The 22,954-nt window shown below is 43.5% G+C and overlaps 1 protein-coding gene across 1 annotated transcript in view; it reads left to right on the forward strand.

The window, feature by feature from the left end:
* The window catches only part of LOC126481209 (probable cytochrome P450 4aa1), a 226,720-nt gene that overhangs the window by 96,331 nt on the left and 107,435 nt on the right, over positions 1 to 22,954 (forward strand). The window contains exon 3 of the mRNA XM_050104811.1: positions 18,772 to 18,881. Coding sequence (XP_049960768.1) covers positions 18,772 to 18,881 — 110 coding nt within the window. The remainder of the gene's footprint in view (positions 1 to 18,771; positions 18,882 to 22,954) is intronic.

Consider the following 22,954-nt stretch of genomic DNA (forward strand, 5'->3'; position numbering starts at 1 on the left):
TTGAAGTCTACAACGTTCGACGGCCGTAATAATAGATAAAAAAAAAACACATCTCTATCGATAGTTAAGTGTATTCCCTGACACAGTTCACACATTACTTCCTAGATGGCAGCACAACACATCCTCATGTAGTTAGTTCACTTCCTCGTATAACTACAGACTCACACAATACTGTACACGACAAGAGAATATTTGACACCTTCTTTAACCAAGTTTATGTAGTTTAGAAAGCAAAACGTACCATCAACACTTGACTGTCACCAGAATGACACGTATTTGTCACTGGAACCACACATTACGCCCTCGTGACTGTCATTTGACTCACTTGAACTTTCGTCTACACGAGCACGATGGTCCGCCATCTTGTCAGTAGATTCAATTCAGTTTCGCGCCGGAGATATGACATATGCCAGAAGTACCAATGTGAAAAATATATTTCACTGTCAGACCATAGTCTTGGTTCATGAATATTTGTGATATTCTACATTATTTGCCATTATAAACTCAAAACGTCCAAATTTGTAGTTGGTCCCACTGGCATAAGACGTAATAGCCTCTGTGGCTGACTCTTTGTTGCTGCAGTTTGGTTGTTGCCTTGACGCTGTACGAAAAGAAACCATAACTCAGGAAATGACGAGCTTTGGACGTTTAACTTTATACCAACATGTAGTATGGTGTACCGGCTTTTTTCCGATATATTGATACTTAGATATTCCTACAAGGCGTTTACATGTGCAGACCGAAGCTGCAGTCACATGGTTCGGGGCAAGTTTACGAGTTGGAAGTGTAGTAAAACTGCGCTGTGAGGCATCTATAGTTGAAGTTGAATCTCTCGGAGCTCAAGTTCACTGGCATCTACAAACAAACCACGACCAGGACAAAGAACCTTCATTTACTAAATGATTTCTTTGCCAATAGTAAAATATCACCGAGAAATGGTGGGAGTTCTGGAAGAAGTAAAAAGAGAATCTTGGACCCCAGCCAAAAAGTAGCTCGAATGACAGTTAGGTGACAAGGCAGAAAACTTTGCTGGTTCGTCTGAGATTCCTGTTTTATTTGTAAAAGCATAGGTAACTACACGAATGACTTGAATACATGATTGGCGAAATGCCGTTTTAGACGCCTCCTAATTTAGGATTTTTCTGATAATTTTTCATTTTTTAGAAAATAGTTTCAAATGTCCATAATTGCTTCATTACATTAAAAAATAAAAAATAAACTTTAAAAGTTTACGTATTCCTTTCGGACTATGCGTAATTCCGTTATGATGTTACAAACTTTCAAGGATGATGGAGAAGTGTAAATGCATCAATCTGAGCTAAGTGACTCTGGTCCGGAAACGACCGAGTCGAAAGTTCTAAGCGAGAATCGGTCTGGTACGTTTGACAGTGAAATATATCAACCGGTTCTGTTGTTGCTGACATTATGTGGCAGGCAACGTTCAGAGATCGCAGTGTGGACAAAACAAGGAAAATATCTCCAGTAAATATGGGCTCTAAAATGCATACCTGAGGAGATATGAGCAAAAATATGAGCACCTGCTCATATTCGCCACTATGAAACAAACAGGATCTCTTCTACTGAGCAAGTGCCCATAGGTCTTAAGTTGCGCATTTTAGAGTCCATAATGTAGATGACACAATACTTTACAACTTGTTGTGCTAAGCATGGAAAAATAAATAAATGGATCAGTTTTTCATTATTTAAATAATAATCCTCTAAAGTCAGAAGAAATGCCAGTTAAGATATTATTTTAAATTTTTTAAGCAACCTTCAGTATGTCGACAGTTAAAACTGAAGTCGACAATTTTGATCCATTTTGTAACTTATAACCGCAGATGAAGGGGGGTAATGCACAAAAATGATTCGGTAAATTAATTACAATAAATTAAGGAGATAAAATACAAGCAACTTTTGTCAATACTTGTCCATCACTTACAATGAAGGTGCACCGCCCTCACCCAAGCTTCATAATTTTACATTATTTTAGCGATGTACTTGCGTCGTCGGTGTTCCCACACCAACCCTAATCTCTGTGTGGTGCAAGCAAACATATTCGAACTTCGACTGCCGTTGCTCGTTGAGAGCAGATGGTCCTGAACAGCACACAGCTCGCAAGTTGTGCGTCAGGTTAACGAGTGGTCTCTTGCACTGCGGCTGGAGTTCTTGCCGCTACGACTACGCTGGCCAGCGGTTTGCCCTTGAAACACTCTTGTGTGCCTCCGACGATGCGTCGGTACTGAAGTGCGCCGAGAAATCGCGATTTGCTCATCGTATGCGCGACCGCCACCCATGCAGTCAGAACTGGAAGTGGCCACTCCACTGCTACGAAGCACATTCAGCTGTAGCGCTAGCAAATGAGCGGTACCTTTTCAACACATTATAGCTATCGGCAGCGCAGTAGTTCATCAGAGCCTGTCGCTATTTTTTTTTAAACGGTAAGTCACGTAACATACAATTATTAAGTTATACAATGAAATATCTTAATTTTTTCCATTATTCTATGCCTATTGAAACCACTCGTTTTCCAAACTGTTTAAAATATTCACATTTTTTAAAAATCAATGTGTCACTTTTTCATTTAATGCAACTCTATAAAATTAAGAATGTAAAACTGGTAGAAGCCTAACTCTGGGAAGATCAATTTCGATTCCGGATAAATGTAGGATCACGTGATGCGACGGTGATACTACGACTTATCTTAGAATGTAGGTTAAGGTAAATCAAACCTCCGTTTATAGCACTTGTTGACTTAGAGAAAGATTTTGAGAATGTTGACTGGAATACTCTGAAACTCTGAAGGCAGCAGAGGTAAAATACAGGGTGCGCAAGGCTACTTGTAACTTGTACAGTAACCAGACGGCTGTTATAAATGACCGCGGGCATAAAAGGGAAGCAGTGGTTGAGAAGGGAGTGAGACACGGTTGTAGTCTATTCCCTATGTTATTCAACATCTACGTTGACCATCCAGTGAAAGAAATCAAAGGAAACTTTGGAAAATGAATTAAAGTTCATGAAGGACAAAAAAAACTTTGATGTTTGCCGATGACATTGTAATTCTGTCACAAATAGCGAAGGACTTGAGGAGCAGTTGCACGTAATGGACGATGTCTTGAAAGGAAGACATGAGATGAACATCAGCAACACGAAAAACAAAAGGATAATGGAACGTAATCGAATTAAATCAGGCGATGTTGAGGGTATTAGATTAGAAAACGAGGAACTAAATGTAGCAGACGAGTTTTGGTATTTAGGCAGCAAAATAACTGATGATGGCCGAAGTAGAGAGGGTATAAAATGAAAACTGACTCGGACAAGAAAACTGTTTCTGTAGAAGAGAAAAATTTTAACATCGGATATAGATTTAAGTGTTAGAAAGTCGTTTCTGAAAGTAATTGCATGGAGTATAGTAATGTATGGAAGTGAAACAAGGACGATAAAGAGTATAGACAAAAAATAGTGGAAAGTTTTAAATGTGTTGCTACAGAAGAGCACTCAAGATTACGTGGGAAGACCGCATAAGTGATGACGTGGTACTGAGTAGAATTGGGGAGAAAAGATGGTTGTGGCACAACCTGACTAGAAGAAGGGATTTGTTTATAGGACACATTCTGAGACATCAACGGATCACCAATTTAATATACAGTAAGAGATTCAGAAGGATGTAGGTTGCAGTACTTACTCGGAGATGAACAGGTCTGCACGGGGTAGAGTAGCATGGAGAGCTGCATCAGACAAATCTTCAGAGGAAGACCACAACACATGTAAGTTTTCTTCACGAATACTTCTTTTTTCGCGTTTGGTTTTTTAAGTAACAGGAGTTCTATTTACACTTGTCAACGTGTGTTGTATTACGCCTGTACTTACCTGAAAGCTTGTTTTACACATAAGGTGCACATCCTTCAGTTATTTTCACAGTTCGATTTGCAGGGGAATTACTGCGCCTTTATAGAAGGAGAGAAAGGGACAAGTAAAAGCGGCTCCGAGAACAGAGTTACAGTGTGTAAAGTAACAAAGCAGAATAAAAGGTAATATAGTACCAACCTGACTATAGCAGATGTTGCAAGTGACCACTATTCATCTCTTGGCGCTTCGGACCATAGTCAGGAAGTTGCTGAAGGAGAATCGACGCTGGACTGCTGGAATTGTTGTAGTCTCATCCGAAATGTTATGCTGCAGTTCTTGAAGACAGCGTTGTTGCGAACACCTTAGACTTGATGGCTTTCCACACGAGGTAATCGTGCACTGACAGATCAGGTGACGTGGGTGGCCAGCTAGAGCTGCGGCCGGACTGACCTCTGCAAACAACCCTGTAGGCGTGAAGGTTGTGTAAATGTTCTCCAAGACTCAGCTGGCTCTATTGGCTGTTGCTCCATCCTGTTGGAAATCGCTGTAGATCTTTTCCGCCTCAGTTAATGCTGCCACGAATAGTTTCAAACTGTTGGCGGGGCACTTTTATTTGCCCCACCTTGTACAAGACCTTTTAGTACCTTAATGTTTCTTACCACGCTTCAAAACTAATTTATTTGCTGGCTTGCCTCAACAGCGACAGTGAACCGCTTAAAAGTTGCGTCACAACGACGTCACACCCTCTGCGTGGAGGCGCCGCATTACCATCCGTACTGCAGCCGAAAAAGGAATGCAAGAATGGCTACGGGCAGTAGCTCGAGTAACACTTGTTGCGCAACTGCCAACTCCGTGTTTGTAAACAAGCGAAGCAACACAAGGTATTTCCGGCACGGTGAGTCAACTTTACGCTTGTATCTCGGTGCCGGCTTCTGGGGACCCGTGATCTTGACCGCTGCAATGTAGGGAGGGGTGGAGTGGAACTACGAAGTAATCGCTTCAAACCACGGGTGGATTGAGCGCAAAACGAACGAACGTACAGGGTTATTACAAATGATTGAAGCGATTTCACAGCTCTACAATAACTTTATTATTTGAGATATTTTCACAATGCTTTGCACACACATACAAAAACTCAAAAAGTTTTTTTAGGCATTCACAAATGTTCGATATGTGCCCCTTTAGTGATTTGGCAGACATCAAGCCGATAATCAAGTTCCTCCCACACTCGGGGCAGCATGTCCCCATCAATGAGTTCGAAAGCATCGTTGATGCGAGCTCGCAGTTCTGGCATGTCTCTTGGTAGAGGAGGTTTAAACACTGAATCTTTCACATAACCCCACAAAAAGAAATCGCATGGGGTTAAGTCGGGAGAGCGTGGAGGCCATGACACGAATTGCTGATCATGATCTCCACCACGACCGATCCATCGGTTTTCCAATCTCCTGTTTAAGAAATGCTGAACATCATGATGGAAGTGCAGTGGAGCACCATCCTGTTGAAAGATGAAGTCGGCGCTGTCGGTCTCCAGTTGTGGCATGCGCCAATTTTCCAGCATGTCCAGATACACGTGTCCTGTAACGTTTTTTTCGCAGAAGAAAAAGGGGCCGTAAACTTTAAACCGTGAGGCATCCAGAAGCTTTAAACTGCGCATACCATTGCCGAATGGAGTTAGCAGTTGGTGGATCTTTGTTGAACTTCGTCCTGAAGTGTCGTTGCACTGTTATGACTGACTGATGTGAGTGCATTTCAAGCACGACATACGCTTTCTCGGCTCCTGTCGCTATTTTGTCTCACTGCGCTCTCGAGCGCTCTGGCGGCAGAAACCTGAAGTGCGGCTTCAGCCGAACAAAACTTTATGAGTTTTTCTACGTATCTGTAGTGTGTCATGACCATATGTCAATGAATGGAGCTACAGTGAATTTATGAAATCGCTTCAATCATATTTGGCTCCATCTGAGATTTCTCATAGTAAAATTATTAAATTCGCAAGATGGTAGTTTCCGTTATATTCTTAGAGCGCCGAAGAACCCCTCTTCCATACTCTGTATTTACGCCCTAATTATCGGTGCATTCTTTCATTGTCAATATGTTGCAACTCCAAACAAGAGAATGCAATCTGCTTGCATTAAAAAAACGTAACTACTTGTACTGATGATTTAGTTCGCAACTGATTTTAGGCCTCGATCGCTCTGCTTATACTGTGGCAACTTTAATGAAATTGGATAAAATCAGTCGCAGTAAATTTCCTGCGCTCTGCCAAAAAATGCCTTTATGAGGTCTGACACGAAACAAGCTAATTCGTGTATTTTTATCAAAGACGCATTGTCCATCTTCAAGATCTTCGAAGGAGGACTGCTTTGAATCCACAAACGTCTGCATTCGATCTCTCGATTGCTCAAAACATTTGTGCGTGTTGTTCTCAGTGAGGCTTCGCAGGAGCGTCATGGGTTTTGTCCTCCGGCGAGGCGTGATGCGGTAATAACTAAGGCATATTTCTTTTTTAACTTCTAGTTTCGTGTTGGCAATGGACTAGGAGTTCAGTGGTTCTGTTACCCTAAAACTACAACGGCACGGAGCTTCGCTGCTAGAGTAGTGCATGATTCGCACTCACCCAGTTTGGCGGAGTTGTTTCGAAGATACTGTGGCAGCAACAGTTTTTTGTGACAAAATCTCTTAATATTGACTGGATGAAAAGTAACGCCTTGCCTAGTTGTCAAACCACACCAATAATGGAGAAGTGCCAAGCCAGACGCACGTAACATTTTCCATTGAGGAGTTGAGAGAAGTCCGTGACTGCTGTAATTACGCCAGTCGGTGAAACTGAACTGTTACCCGTCACATCTGCAAGCGACGTTTCGTTTTCCCTCTTCCTGCATTTGCGACATTCCCTGACTTCAGCTGCGTTCGCAGCTGGTAGTACAGCGTGCTTCAGCGTTATTTCATCCTTTGCGTAGAACCAAGACATAGTGTTGGTAATTTGTTTTAGTTTGTTGGAATCGAATTTACATAGTGCAGTCAGTTCGATAAGAAAGTGTACGTAGTTATCTGTATGAAATAAAAGACACTATTATAAATACAATATATGTGTACATAAAATACTTGTTATTACTAATTGCGCAATTACCTAATAGTGAAATCAATCGCCGCCATTATCGATTATAACTTGGCTCCTTTTTGGCACGCTTTTCATGAGATTTTATGACAGCTGCTTCAAAGTATGTACTGGCTTTCCTTTAAGCTTTATCTTAATATACGACCAAACATTTTCTATCGGGTTTGCATCCGGAGACATTGCAGGCCAATCCATCGTGGACACCGCATTGTCTTGTTTCCACGCTGTACAGAAATGGCTGCGATGTTTCGGATCGTTATCCTCTTGAAGCACCCAGTTTGCCACGTTCGAACAAAATAGCTTCTTAACGGACCTCAGAAGGCATTTTTCATAAATATTCTACATTTTTCAGCTTTTAAATATTTTGCACTTATTTTAATCTGCAACATTCAACTTTCACACTATTTATCTATCCACTGTGCAAAAGACCACTACCAGAGAAGTCGCTGCGGACGTTACTTTTAAAATTATGGCGTACACTTTCTTGTGGAACTAACTGTAATTCTTAGTTATAATAAACACTTGCATTTCCGTATAATTTACTAAATGTCACGAGATACCAGCCGTGTAAGAGAGAACAAATGATGGAACAAATAAAACTGTCAGATTAGGACTTGTTAGACAGTTGATTTTACTGATGTGTATTGTGCTATTTGTTTGCTACAAAACAGGTTTAGCGTATATCCTCAAATTATAATTGATGAATCAGTTTTTCAGAATATCTGAAAATAAAACGGGAGAATATTACGAAGAATGTGGAACTAAAATTGACATCGACTTTCAGCTGGTTTCTATCCTGACAAAAGAACGGGAATCGTAGGTCATTACTTGCAGCATGCGAACTTAGACTGTCTGATGATACCGCTGCTGCTTGAAGCTGGGAACTAAAGTTTGAAACGCTTTGCGATTAGTTGTAACAAAATAAAAATAAAACCAGTTATTTCCGGATTTTTAGAATGCCTTTTTTTTCTTTGTATGTGATACAATGTTAACCAGTACTTTATCAGGATAATAAAAACACTCGAGGATGGCCAGAAGTGAATGTTGCTCCCGCCACTAATGAAACAACTTTCAGTGGAAACATAAGCACGAAAAATCGTATTTGACATACCGTAATCTCTATGTAAACATACTTCCCTGTCATAAGGGGGAAACCGTATGTCCGATAGTCGACGGACTGCTGAGAGCAAACCATTTGTGTGCAAAGTTTTATCATCCTTCTCAGATTACGACAAAGCGTTGTTATACAATTCAAATTTTTCGGTTTGTAACGTGAAAAAATGATCTAAATAATAAAAAAATGCTACTTGCCTCAAATTAGGATGGAACGTTATGTACGATTCTTAGTCGTCAGTCAGTATCATAAATACGAGGGGTGTTCAATAAGTCTTGCAACACAATTTTTTGAAAGCAGATTGGTTTTATTCAGAATTCCAATACGCTATATTATTTCCCAGTCTTTTGGCTACAAAGTCCTGTTTCTCAACATAACCTCCGTTCGTTGCGATAGCCTTACGCCCGCTTACTGGGAGGACGTGTGTACGCCCGCCTGGTACCACTCCGATGATCGACCTTGGAGCCAACGTCTTGCTGCTTCCCGAGGAGTGCATCTTTCATTGGGCCAAACAGATGGAAGTCGGAAGGTACGAGATCCGGACTATCGGATGGATGAGGAAGGACAGTCCAATGAAGCTTTTGTGGCCTCTTCTCCGGTGCGCAGACCTGTGTGACGCCTTGCGTAGTTAGTTTGCATTTCTGTGGTGACGATCACCTCGAGTGAGAGTGTCCGCACGTCTCAACACTGCAGGAGCCACAGCCGTGTGCGGCCGGCCGGCATAAGGGAGATGGGACAGGTCTGCGTGACCTTGTTGCCTCGCCCAACGACTCACCGTGCTTTTGTTCACTGCCAGGTCTCTGTGGACATTCTACAAGCGCCTGTGAGTATTTTTTCCACCAAAAAACACTCGGTGACAGCTGTCTGCCTGGAACGCACCTCCGTTGCAGACGCCATTTTGGAGTCTATGCATAGCGCCGCCACTAGTGGGAACTTCGTGAAACTATAGGGGCTGAAGCGGGAATGCTCCACAACAGATTCCGCATTTTTTCAAACGAAATTTGGCGAAGAAAACAAACATGTTTCATCATTTATTGAACGTCCCACCTACGTTTTTGATTTGCGCCTTAGTCCAAGGAAGCGTCATTCGTGGTAAAATAATGTAAGGAAACCTTATCTTTCGTTGGTATTTCTACCATATGGTTGGCTTAACGTTTCCTGTCAACTAACGACAAGACAGTAACAGATAAACATAAAATATTCAAGAAGGAAAAGGTTGAGGACATTTCAAGTGAAATAAGGAGAACAGACAGAAAACTAGCCCGTATTATAATACGAACAAGAAAGAAAGATGAAGTGTAAAGGAAGTTGAATTTCTTGTGTTTGGTGTAGTAACTACAAAAAAGTTGACAAGTAGAGTCCGGAAAACTACAGCTTCCACCTTTACCTGCGCGGAGTCTCTGCACGTACGTACACAATAAATTGGAAAATCGTCGATCTGTTCGTGCTACTCAGTCATCCATTCTCCTGCACTCACTGAAAATGTCCCAAGTGGTTATTCGGAGAGTAATAAAAAAAGAATTTATAAACTAGCTGGGGATTCCTGATCAGATGCTGGCTGTATGCAGCTGATAGATTACGTATAATGGTGAAAGACTTCACCTCGCAGTAGCCGATTATGATAACAGCCAAAATTTAGGAAAGCTGCTTACCTTGAGCCATCTGTACCTTCCTAAGCTTTCCATTCTACTGTTCGATTTAATCGTACAATGTGAAGCTGCTTTGTGATACCACTACGTGTTCGAGTCACCGCGAAGAAAAATATAGCAGCCCTGACGTTTAGAAGATTGGAGCAGTGTTCTTGTGTTTCTCAGTATATTTGCTGCAACAGAAGCTCGTCTTCACAAGACAACTACTTCATCCTCTCGCTTAGAGCAATGTGCAAAGACATGTACTACTCAAGGGTTCAATGGCAAATTATATGTGAAAATCTTTTAAGCGTGTAATACGACACACCGTGAAATAATGCTACTGAATTCGCTTCTCTTCTGATAAATTAAATGAACTACTGGCCATTAAAATTGCTATACCAAGAAGAAATGCAGAAGGTAAACGGGTATTAATTCGACAAATATACTGGAACTGACTTCTGATTACACTTTCACGCAATTTGGGAGCATAGATTCTGAGAAATCAGTACCCAGAACAACCACCTCTGGCCGTAATAGCGGCATTGATACGCCTGGGCATTGAGTCGAACAGAGCTTGGATGGCGTTTACAGGTACAGCTCCCCATGCAGCTTCAACACGATACCACAGTTCATCCAGAGTAGTGACTGGCGTATTGTGACCAGCCAGTTGTTCGGCCGCCATTGACCAGACGTTTTCAATTGGTGAGAGATCTGGAGAATGTGCTGGCCAGGGCAGCAGTCGAACATTTTCTGTACCCAGATAGGCCCGTATAGGACCTGCAACATTCGGTCGTGCATTATCCTGTTGAAATGTAGGGTTTCGCAGGGATCGAATGAAGGGTAGAGCCACGGGTCGTAACATATCTGAAATGTAACGTCCAGTGTTCAAAGTGCCGTCAATGCAAACAAGAGGTGACCGAGACGTGTAACCAATGGCACCCAATACCATCACGCCGGGTTATACGCCAATATGGCGATGACGAATACACGCTTCTAATGTGCGTTCACCGTGATGTCGCCAAACACTGATGCGACCATCATGATGCTGTAAACAGAACCTGGATTCATTCGAAATTGACGTTTTACCATTCGTGCACGCAGGTTCGTCGTTGAACACACCATCGCAGGCGCTCCTGTCTGTGATGCAGCGTCAAGGGTAACTGCAGCCATGGTCTCCGAGCTGCTAGTCCATGCTGCTGCAAACGTTGTCGAACTGTTCGTGCAGATGGTTGTTGTCTTTCAAACGTCCCCACTTGTTGACTCAGGGATCGAGACGTGGCTGCACGATCCGTTACAGCCATGCGAATAAGATGCCTGACATCTCGACTGCTAGTGATACGAGGCAGTTGGGATCCAGCACGGCGTTCCGTATTACCCTCCTGAATCCACCGATTCCACATTTTGCTAACAGTCATTGGATCTCGACTAACGCGAGCAGCAATGTCGCGAAACGATAAACCGCAATCGCGATAGGCTACAATCCGACCTTTATCAAAGTCGGAAATGTGATGGTAGGCATTTCTCCTCCTTACACGAGGCATCACAACAACGTTTCACCAGGCAACGCCGGTCAACTGCTATTTGTGTATGAGAAATCGGTTGGAAACTTTCCTCATGTCAGCTCGTAGGTGTCGCCACCGGCGTCAACTTCGTGTGAATGCTCTGAAAAGCTAATCATTTGCATATCACAGCATCTTCTTCCTGTCGGTTAAATTTCGCGTCTGTAGCACGTCATGTTCGTGGTGTAGCAATATTAATGGGCAGTAGTGTATGAAGCCAACACAGCTCAGTGATAAAACTGATCTACGGAACCGCAATCCCCGACAACCAACGACCATCAAGACAAGTACATCCATAAGAGTTGTGCATGTGGGAGATTACGTTATTGGTGGGGCTCCGCTTAATAGCACGCATACTGTTCGTAGATGGCAGAGGGTCACAAGCCATTCGGCGATGTTTTGCACGTCTTGACAGTGGACACAAGTGACTACATGCAGAAGCAAGAGGTGACCCACCAGCGCAGTCGCAGCGAGTTATTTGCACAACAACTTGCTCCCGTTCCGTGACGGCTACGAACAACACACACTTATATGTGACTGTAGGCTTTCCCGGCTTATGCTGCTGATGCAAGTTTCTCGGGTCTCCCGTGTGGTAGCGTTGATATATCGCGACGTTTCGGGAAGTATCTTCTGGCGAAGATGAGTAGTATGACACTTCCCGAAACTTTGCGATAAATCAACTCTACCACCCGGGTGGAGACCCGAGAGACCTTCACCAACACGTATACATTCGTGTCAGGTCATTGGAGGCACTCACTTGAGTTTAAGACACTCGTTTCGCGTTGGATGCCGAGGATAACCGAGGAATCGTGTATGTAATTTTGTCTCCAGCTTTAGCGGTCCCGCCAAAGCGTAAATCTGCGCAGCGCACGGGTTCAGTGACTGGACGAGAGGCAGAGAAGCGGTTCCGGTGGTTGGCCTTGAGCGAGAGCAGGTAGAGCGGGTTCAGCGACTGCTGTCTGCGGCGGAGTCGCTTCATATTCTGGTTACAAGAATACACTTCGCGGAACCCGATGAGCGAGCGGCCGAGTCAGGTTCTTTGCTGTGACGAGAGCTCGACGGCCAGGTGCGTCGTTGGCCGTGGCGGGACTCAACGCGCACGTGTGCACTGTCCCTCTGTGGAGAGCGGTGACGCTTGAGACTGCAGTCTTCCACCCGGTAGACCAGTGGTTATTCCATTGTATTTCGATACATTTGACAGCGCAAGCGAACTGCGCTCTGATGAACGAATATCCAGTCAAAAGGGACTTCTAACATTGCTAGAGATCTCTTCTCTAAGTGCAAACTAAACCCACAAATAAAAGAAAAACGAGTCGTAAATTCTATTTTTCTATTTTATTTGTGCACTTATTTTGAGATTCCACCTTCACTTTTCTTATACTAGAGATATAACACTAACACTTTTTTCTTAGGAAGGCCACGTTGCAGAAGAAATAGTACCAGCGCCGCATGTATTTCGAACACCATGCAACGAATACGTAATTAGCAAAGGAAAGCTGCAGTTAAAGAATGTGATGTGACAGGTAGAATGTCGAGGACGTCATATGCGACAATAGCAACACGACTGACTGCACTCATCGCAAGCAAACCAGGGAATCCAATTCGCATTAACTATTACGATCGAACAGAAATGACACAGAATACATATGAGTGTTTCGGGACACTTAAGTAGAAAAATAATAAAGATTTATGCAATACAAATGAACTATTATTTATTTACTATAAGGGTAGCTTTTCAAAAATGATGTTGTTTTCAGTTGTGGTTCTTGTTTTGCAGACTAAGGTCATTCAGCACATTTGCAGGTAGCAACATCCTTGGAATCGTATGTTCATTATTTTATTCCGCGAATCAGTTCATAACTTGTTCACCAACAGAATATTCATACTTAAAGTAGATTCCGATCATTGTTGTTGTTGTTGTGGTCTTCAGTACAGAGACTGGTTTGATGCAGCTCTCCATGCTACTCTATCCTGTGCAAGGTTCTTCATCTCTCAGTACCTACTGCAACCTACATCCTTCTTAATCTGTTTAGTATATTCATCTCTTGCTCTCCCTCTACGATTTTTACCGTCTAGGCTGCTTTCCAATACTAAATTCGTGATCCCTTGATGCTTCAGAATATGATCTACTAACCGATCCCTTCTTCTAGTCAAGTTGTGCCAGAAATTTCTCTCCAATTCTATTCAATACCTCCTCATTAGTTATGTGATCTACCCATCTAATCTTCAGCATTCTTCTGTAGCACCACATTCCGAAAGCTTCTATTCTCTTCTTGTCTAAACTATTTATCGACCATGTTTCACTTCCATACATGACTACACTCCATACAAATACTTTCAGAAACGACTTCCTGACACTTAAATCTATACTCAATGTTAACAAATTTCTCTTCTTCAGAAACGCTTTCCTAGCCATTGCCAGTCTACATTTTATATCATCTCTATTTCGACCATCATCAGTTATTTTGCTCCCCAAATAGCAAAACTCATTTACTACTTTAAGCGTCTCATTTCCTAATCTATTTCCCGCAGCCTCACCCGATTTAATTTGACTACATTCCATTATCCTCGTTTTGCTTTTGTTGATGTTCATCTTATATCGTCCTTTCAAGACACTTAATACTTACAAATGCCTTAACATGTCGGGAATTCATCCATTAGGCACAGTACTAAATGTGCCTTAATGGCTGAATTGTCGATTATTGTAGCACAACGAAGAATTCGTCTTAATAGGAGTGAATTTGCAGTCGGAGATATACACGATTACAACTGCAGATAATCGACTTAACGATTCGGTAGAAACAATTATGAAACGTATTCACAGATGAGCCAGACACATTTCTGAACTATTTTTAAAAAGTGTGCTAATATTCCGTAAGACTATCTTTTCCACACTTCCTTTCATTGCTTTTGTTCGTCGTCAACTGTGACATTGTCGTGTCATTAGAGATAAACTACTTACATATGTCGTATGCAGTGACAGCAGAAGTTGTTTCAGGGGATAAACCTGGATCTGCATATGGAGCCACTACTTGACCTTTCTTGGTTACGCTTAGTTTATTAAATATTTTTTATTGTCTAGTTCAGGTACAGCGGGCTGTTGCAGTAATGACCTCGTGTTAGCGACAGAGACTTTTCAGCCGAATAGTAGGTGAGCCAGCAGTGGGGGCAGTGAGCTCCAGTCGGGAGTAACTCGGAGGGGATTCCCATACCACAAGCGCTGGCGGTGGGGGACAGGGAGTCCCAGTCAGGAGTGTGTGGGAGGGGATCCCCATACCAGACGAGCTCGCAGTGGAGGGCAGGGAGTCCCAGTCGGTTGTATCTGGAACGGTTCTGGCATTTACCTTATAGCCAAAGGAAGCCTACTGAAGACATTGGTCAGAATTGCAGGATGGGAAGTATTTTTAGCTTAATTCTGGGACAATGTGTCTCATAGAAGAACACAAAAGTCTAATGAAAATGATAGTAAAGATGTTGATGTGTATACCGAGTGTTCAGTGATCCAGTGCCGCAATCAGTTAGCTCACAGTACTTCTAAACTGTATGGTAGGAAAAATACTGAACTGTGGGTGCACAATGAATGACCTATGTAAGTTAGAGAACCAACTGAATGCCGACCACTTCTCAAAGAGAATTTCAGTGATAGGCATGGTCTAGCCAACTGGTGTTACTTGTTAGACTATGCTGTCAACTGTAAGCCTAGGGCCCATTGACCTCAGCAGTTTGGTCCCATAGGAATTTCCAAATTTTTTTTCCGACTCGATGCCTTCCTGTCCCAAAACATCATCTTCCTCTGAAGAAGGACGTGCGTGCCATCTGTAGCTATCGAAATACAACAGAATTTTGGCATTTTATGTGCTTGTTGCGAATGTCATGCCGTGACTCTGAACCAACAGGGTATTCTCCTAAGTGGGTGTGTGATAACAGCAAGACCACTGCATCTAAGACGGTCTGCTAACAAACAGTCGACCACCTGGGAAGCTTCCCACGAAACTAGCATTTCAGTCACCTTCTCTTTTACGCTAACGGAACTCTCAAGCTCCAGATCATATTCCTGCAGTGAAAACTACAAAGTGTTTGTTATTACGAATCCATACATGTTATAGAAATATATATATGTTCCACATGTCCTTCTAAGCCATTGGACTGATTTCAACCTTGGTACACATATCGCCTACTGCGTGGAAAGAATCGCTGTGGGGGTAAGAACCACTTACCTATTAACGGGGTGGGGGTGAGAGTGAAAAATAAGGGAACCCTATAACGCGTGCGTAAGCTCAGGATTTATTTATCCAGAAACTGAGAGTAAGAGCACTTAGTGACATGCAGAAAAGTTTATACATAATCTGAAATTTGAGATTATTACTAAGTGTATTCGAGACAGATTTTACAGACCGTATTCACATATACTACTGAATGTACCTGCAAAATTATCTAATTGTACTACACATAGTTGACGAAATATAAAGTCATGAACACCGAGATGCGTGAAAAACTACCTTATCTTGCACGACGCTCAAATTTATTACTTCTTTCCTGCCGACTCTACGCAACAGATGTTGCAGATAGTATTCACATACGCCGGTAGGTGTACTTACAAAATTTTATCATTATGCATCATATAGTTCAGAAGGTAAGGCGTCGTAAACTTTGAGCTGCATGAAAACTAATCTGCAGGATGAGATTTGCTAGAAATACACGTGAACTATGTGTACAAACATGTGCGAAATATGTTAAATATGTATGAAATGTGCGTATGCAGTAAAATCCACTACCAAAAAGCTCCCCCTAAAATCTGGATCGATTTGAACGTAGCCTGTTGCCCACACTACTTACTGTCTGGAAAGAAATGCAGTAGGGATAACAACCAGCAAGCTGCTACTGGGGTCATAACATGAAAAGAGAATGGAGAAGGAGAAATCGGACGACAGAGAGGGTGAAGGAGGAGATGCACAAAGATATAGGAGAGGAGGAGATGGACAGAGAGAGGTGGCAGGGGAAAACCGACAGAATGGGAAGAGGAGTAGGTGGATGGATAGAGAAAAGAAGGAGGATGAAATGAACTGAGGGAGAGAGAGGAGGAGAAAGACAGGGGGAGGAAGAAATGGACAGAGAATGGGAAGAGGGGAAGATGGACAGGGAGGGAGGAGGAAATGGAGAGAGAAAGGGTGAAGAGGAGATGGAAGAGATAGGGTGGAAGAGGAGATGAACAGAAACAGTGGGAGGAGGAGATAGAGGGGGTGAGGAGTAGATAGAAGAGGAGACTGAGTTAGAGGAAGGGAGGAGGAGATGGAAAGGGGGGGAGGAGCAGATTAAGAGAGGGGGGAGGATGAAGTGGATAGAGAGGTCAGGAGGAGGAGGTGGAGAGAAAGAGAGGGAAGCAGGACATGGACTAGCAAGAGTCGAATAAATACTTACCTGGACAACGCCAGGTATTCTGCTGGTGGTGAAACAAATAACAGGCAACACAAAATGCACAGGCACCATAAACCCAATAGCGTTTAATAATTTCACGTTCTAACTATTCACTTTCCACGTCAGAATGATAGCGTGAAATGAATGTTTATAGCGACGTATTTCAGAGTAAAATATAAGCAAGTGTCATTAACTGCCACACCGATCTGCGTAGCCTGTATCAGCCCACTCGACGCGGAGATAGCCAGTTCGAAACCTGACGACGGAAAAAAATTTTCACCACTCCTATTTGAACGCAAGGGCAGGAGAGGTGGTGACCTTGTGCCAACTTTGTGGATTACTTCCTGAGTATTACTGCATTATTTGGTAGAGTGAGAACTGAGTGTGACACTGTTGATGATGGTATGCTCATCGGGATATTTCTGTTTGAGCGGTTCAAGAAAAGCAGAAATTGTGTCCTCACAGGGATTTACTTTCGCCCTTCTCTCTCACCTTCTCACCAGCAGCACGAACTTGAGACTAGAACTTCATAGGAACTCATGAGTCACCCATCTCCAGATTCTCTCAAGACAACGAGCGAGGTCGCGATGCGGTGGCACGCTGGACTCCCATCCAGGAGGGAGTTGGTTCGAATCCCAATCCGGATTTCCAGATTCAGGTTTTCGTGGCTCCCTAAATCATTTCCAGTTAATCCCGGGACGTTTTTTTGAAAACAATACAGGTTTCCCAGTCCGAGCCTGTGCTCAAGCTTTAATCATGTTGTCATCGACCAGATATACAACCATAATCTGCCTTCATTTCCGCACATAAAGGCGCTATTGTACGAGACGAAATAAAATGTATCCAGTGGCTGAACGTCTCCATCGGTGCCTCACAGCCGGCAATGACAAACAACTTTAACTTTTTGTTGTGTAAGACAGTAGAAACATGAGGCGAATGAGTCAGTACATCGCCGAATTCGCACCAACTCCCTGGAATTGTGGCCATATCATCCACTACACTACGATTAACTCGTAAATGCATACTTCGGCTTTCCCAAATTAATTGGGTATGTGAAACTTCCTGGCAGATTAAAACTGTGTGCTGGACCGAAACTCGAACTTGAGACCTTTGCCTTTCGCGGGCAACTGCTCTACCAACTGAGCTACCCAATCACGACTCACGCCCCGTCCTCACAGCTTTTCTTCCAGTACCTCAACTCCTACCTTCCAAACTTTACAGAAGCTCTCCTGCGAAGCTTGCAGCATTCCTGAAAGAAAGGATATGTCTTAGCCAGAGCCTGGGGCATTGGGTATGTATTTATAACTTTGGAAGATGAGAACTGGACGCTGTGTGAAAACGTTTCACCTAATGACGGAATATAATCTCAAAGCTTTGAAAGGAAGGCATAATGGAGTGACTCTCTTCTTTGGCGAAGGAAAAGAGAGGAAAGAAGCAGTTTCGGAGAACCACGATAAATGTTTGAATTCTGGCTTAAATAAAAGCCGACTGTTGTGTTCTGAAGAGGAGAGAGGGGATATGGTACAAGCGGATTCACTTCACGATATAGCTGCGAAATTTATTTCCTAATTGAAAATGTACTCATCTGTTTAACGTATGTGTATGTTTTAAAGCTGGAAGTATCACGCATGGGGATGTAGCAGATTTTAGTAGTTTGCAGTCATGTTCATAAACAGACGTGGGTGAAAAATCCTAGATATCATTTTTTATCATTCGTCTTATTCAGCGACTTATTTGCTTTTGGAGAGAGTAATGACAATGTAATGAGTAATTTGTTTCATAACTGATGATAGTTACTCTGATCTGTAGAAACTACTTCTGTGCACTTATTTTCCCGCCGGCCGCGATGGTCTAGCGGTTCTAGGCGCACAGTCCGGAACCGCGTGACTGCTACGGTCGCAGGTTCGAATCCTGCCTCGGGCATGGATGTGCGTGATGTCCTTAGGTTAGTTAGGTTTAAGCAGTTCTAAGTTCTAGGGGACTGATGACCACAGATGTTTAGTCCCATAGTGCTCAGAGCCATTTGAACCATTTGAACTTATTTTCCGGGTACAGTCTGCGTTCTACATTCAGTGTGTGGTTGTTTTACAGTGCTTCAAGATCTGGGAAGGACGGCGCACCGCATGTGGGGATCCATATTCCGCATCTGGGCACCGTTCTTCATGCCGATGATCGTCATCATCGAACCGGAACACGTTGAGGTAAGCGCGCTGCACTCAGGCAATTGTCCGATAAGGCTACCAGTTTCGTAACAGTCTTTTGTGTTAAGTCGTGTCTTACATTCTGTCATACGATATCGTGACTTCGATTTTAATAACATACCTAACGACAGTGCACAGCATACTGTTAATCTTTCAGCACCAGTAACTTCAATGACCGGGTGAACATATGGAAAAAAGTATGTTCACTTCATTTTTGTTAATACGAGGCGTGTTTTTTAAGTAAGTACTGTGGTGTCACCGCCAGACACCACATTTGCTAGGTGGTAGCCTTTAAATCGGCCGCGGTCCGGTAGTATACGTCGGACCCGCGTGTCGCCACTATCAGTGATTGCAGACCGAGCGCCCGCCACACGGCAGGTCTAGAGACACTTCCCAGCACTCGCCCCAGTTGTACAGCCGACTTTGCTAGCGATGGTTCACTGACAAATTACGCTCTCATTTGCCGAGACGATAGTTAGCATAGCCTTCAGCTACATCATTTGCTACGACCTAGCAAGGCGCCATTATCAATTGCTATTTATCTTGTGATGCATGTACCGTCAGACCGATGTTCACCAATTATGGATTAAAGTTAAATATTCCCGCAGCTACGTACGTTCTTTGCTACTATAACTTCCTTTACCTGTTCCAGACCGCCTGCGTGAGCTTAAACGCGTGCCTTTCGGCTTCCTATCCTAGTGGCTTGGCTGTCTTGCCAAGTCCGGCTTCCTCTCCTAGTGGCTTGGCTGTCTTGCCAAGTCACAACAAGTACCGTTTTGAAATTTAACAAGAAAGGCGTGCTAAGATATCTCAATAAATTTATTTTTACCTGAAAGCCTGTACCTTAATCTACTTCTCTATATAATTTCCGTCAATATTGAGGCACTTGTCATAACGTTGTACCAGTTTTTGAATACCCTCCTCATAGAAGTGTGCCGCCTGACTTGTAAACCACTGCATCACCACTGCTTTGACTTCGTCATCGTCTTGAGTACGCTGACCGCCCAGGTGTTTCTTCAAGTGCAAGGACAGATGGTAGTCACTGGGCGCAAGAACCGGGTTGTACGGAGGATGATCTAGAGTTTCCCATCGAAAAGATGTGATGAGATCTTTGGTCTGATTCGCCACATGCGGATGGGCATTGTCTTGCAGCATAATGATGCCCTTCTCATCTTCCATGCACTGTTGCTTTGATTCTGGTGTGACGTAGGCCACCCATGTTTCATCGCCCGTAACAATTTGGCTTAAGAAATCGTTACCGTCGTTGTGGTAAGGCTCAAGGAAAGTCAATGCACTGTCTGAACGTTTGGTTTTGTGCACATCCGTCAACATTTTCGGTACCCAACGTGCGCACAATTTTCGGTAATTCAAGTGCTCGGTCACAATGCCATACAAAACACTACGAGAAACATTAGGAAAGCCATCCCGCAAGGAGGAAATCGTAAAGCGTCTGTTTTCTCTCACCTTATTGTCCACTTCCTCACCAAACTTTCATTAACGATCGAAGGACGCCCACTCCGTTGTTGATCATGCACTTTTGTGCTGCCATCTTTAAATGCTCTCACCCACTTTCTTACCATTCCATCACTCATAATGTTTTCTGCGTAAACTGCACAGATCTCACGATGAATATCGATCGCTTTTAGGCCTTTAGCACTAAGAAATCTTATAACAGCCCGTACTTCACAGTCGGCGGGACTCACGCTATCGAAGGCATCTTAAACACTCAGTACACAACGTAAACAAGGAGGAATCAGACTGTAATGGCGTCAGTGCGTAGAGTAAGGTACAGGCTTTCATGTGAAAATAAAATTATTGAGACATCTTAGCATGCATTTTTTAAATTTCAAAACAGTACTTACTAAAAAGCCTCGTAGTTATGAACAACATAAAAATTCCATGTAGTCGTTGCAGGTGGTCTTGCTGGGTACCCCGTGGCACCCCACACCATCACGCCGGATTCTAGGCTCGTATGCCGACGGACGGAGTCCGGCAACGCCCATTCTCCTGGGAGACTGCACACATGGGTACGTCCATCGGGATCGACCCGGGACACGTCCGAAAAGTTCATTTGAGGAATGTTATTGTGCGCAAAACCATTGCTTCACTGGCGCTAATTTATGAGACAGTGAATATTCATGCTGTTGCAAACAATTTGTTCCTCTACCGTACGCGATACATGACGCTGTAAAATGGGTTCACATCCTTCCGCATTTAATGTTTTCTTATGCTCAGTAAGCAGCCCACAGTCTAACCACAAAAAAAACACCACCGTACCGTAACACTATAATCTTTACAGTAATTCACTGTCGCCACTACACGTGATGGCAGGTGACTTTCTCCAGGCACATCGACAAACCCAAATCCTTCCATTGGATTGCCACATGTTATAGCGTAATTGACCGCTGCCAATCACTCGTTCCCTGTCATCAACGGCCCAATGGTGTCACGCCTCGTACCAACTCACTGACTTAGCACTGACTGCAGAAACGTGTCGCTCATGAGCAGCTGCCTGGCGATTGTACCCGACTCTTTTTACCTCCCTACGCTTAGTCATAGCGCTAAGACTTAGGACCACGTGAGAAAATTCACATTCCGTTGATGACATGTGATTTTTTACAACTTTTCTCCGGAATGCTCGATTGTGCCTGCCCGCCAGTGTATGAGGTTATCTGGTTTGGGTTTGGTTTGACCCTCCGCATTTCTACATCACAATCAGATCACCAACATAGCTTAGAAAGGTTGAGACGTCCCTGGTGCGTTTGTTACTCAGCTGAGATCCAGTGATTAGTCACTGAGCTCTGTTACTGCTGCTCTGCTAACAGTCTGACACTAAAATTATTCCGGCGTAACATGAAGCGCCGGCACGTCGGCCTGGAACGTTAGAACAGACAGGGCTGTGAGGCGCCGTCAGGCAACAGTGCGCTGACTAGGACCGCACCACGGCAGGAGCGGCGCCTGTACCAAGAGAATATGAGCCCCACACCGTCTAGCCGCGGCCGCACTAGAAGACGAGCCGTCATGCAAACGCTTTAGCCGTGGCTTGTGAACTGTTGTGTTCTGCTTGCATTGAAATTCTACGAGGTACGACAATAAAGCAATGAGACTGATGTGAAAAAAAAAATGTTGCTCACCGTTTTAGTCAAGTGTAGTGTTGCCTCCTTCAAAGTAGTTCCCTCCTGAGTGCACACACTTTTTCCAGCGCTTCTGCCATTGATGGAAACATTTCTGGAACACATCTTCTGTAATACCCTCCAAGACCTTCGTCACAGCTTTTTGAACATATTCTGTTGTTTGAAAATGGTGTCCCTTGACCGCCATTTTGGGTCTTGGGAATAGAAAAAAAGTCGCATAGAGCGATATCTGCTGAATAAGGTGGCTGTGGTAGTACTGAAATTTGTTTTGAGGTTAAAAATTGCCGTACTGACAGAGCAGTATCGCGATGCAGAATCCAATTATCAGCAGTGTTGGCACGGAAACGAAGAACTCTTTTACGAAGTCTTTCTAAAATTTCTTTGTGGTAAAATTGGTTAACTGTTCGTCCAGGAGGGACCCACTCTTCATGATTTTTGGGGACCATTTTTGCACAAATCTTTCTCATACCAATATCTTCAGTTATTATTAGACGAACCGTTTCTCGATTGATGTTCAGTAAAAAAAAAAAAAAAAAAAAAAGGCTCTGAGCACTATGGGACTTAACTTCAGTCCCCTAGAACTTAGAAGTACTGAAACCGAACTAACCTGAGGACGTCACACACATCCATGCCCGAGGCACGATTCGAACCTGCGACCATAGTGGTCGCGCGGTTCCAGACTGTAGCGCCTAGAACCTCTCGGCCACCCTGGCCGGCGATGTTCAGTTCTTCTGCATTCATTTTCACGGATAATCTTCGATCAGATCGTACGTGTTCAACCACCCTGGCCAAGTTGACATCTGTCTGTGAGGTTGATGGTCGTCCACTGCAGTCTTAATCTTCAACATTCGTTCTGCCTTCACTAAACATTTTATGCCAACGAAAAACTTGAGCTCTTGCATAACCTCCTCTCCAAAAGCCTTCTAAAGCTCACCGTAA

Source organism: Schistocerca serialis, chromosome 5 (genome assembly GCF_023864345.2).
Source record: "Schistocerca serialis cubense isolate TAMUIC-IGC-003099 chromosome 5, iqSchSeri2.2, whole genome shotgun sequence".
In the NCBI taxonomy this organism is placed as follows: domain Eukaryota; kingdom Metazoa; phylum Arthropoda; class Insecta; order Orthoptera; family Acrididae; genus Schistocerca; species Schistocerca serialis.